Source organism: Egretta garzetta, unplaced genomic scaffold (assembly GCF_000687185.1).
Source record: "Egretta garzetta isolate BGI_Z169 unplaced genomic scaffold, ASM68718v1 scaffold141, whole genome shotgun sequence".
Taxonomy (NCBI): domain Eukaryota; kingdom Metazoa; phylum Chordata; class Aves; order Pelecaniformes; family Ardeidae; genus Egretta; species Egretta garzetta.
In genome coordinates, this window is record NW_009258664.1 from 344,080 (window position 1) to 344,382 (window position 303).

The following is a 303-nucleotide window of genomic DNA, read 5'->3' on the forward strand; positions in this document are numbered from 1 at the left end:
ACGGAGCGGAGGGAGCGCGGGGCGCGGAGGGAGCGCAGGCCCCCCCCTCCCCCCCACCATGGCAGCCCTGCTCGGTACCGGCGCCCGCGCGGAGGAGACTGGGCAGGAGAAACAGGTGGGGAACCCCGGGGTCGGCCCGGCCAGCTCCCATTGGTTCGGCCCTACGTCGTTCTTCATAGGCCTGTGCGCGGATTGGTTGCTTCTGTAGTCCTTCTGGTCTCTCATTGGCTGTGGGCCTGGTGGGGGTTGGTCTTCCGGCAGGGCTGGTGGGATAGCTCGGTCTCGATGGTGGCGTGGGGGGTG

At 69.6% G+C, this 303-nt stretch overlaps 1 protein-coding gene across 2 annotated transcripts in view; it reads left to right on the top strand.

Annotated features, from left to right (window-relative positions):
* Positions 1-6: 6 nt before the first annotated feature.
* ENSA (endosulfine alpha) overlaps positions 7-303 on the top strand; it is a 6,920-nt gene continuing 6,623 nt past the window's right edge. The window contains exon 1 of one of the 2 annotated variants that reach the window (XM_009648450.2): positions 7-115. In XM_009648450.2, the coding sequence (XP_009646745.1) occupies positions 59-115 (57 nt within the window). In that variant the 5' untranslated portion in view covers positions 7-58. Of the gene's footprint in view, positions 116-248; positions 301-303 lie in introns of those variants that run through there. The other variant, XM_035903927.1, reaches the window with a different exon arrangement.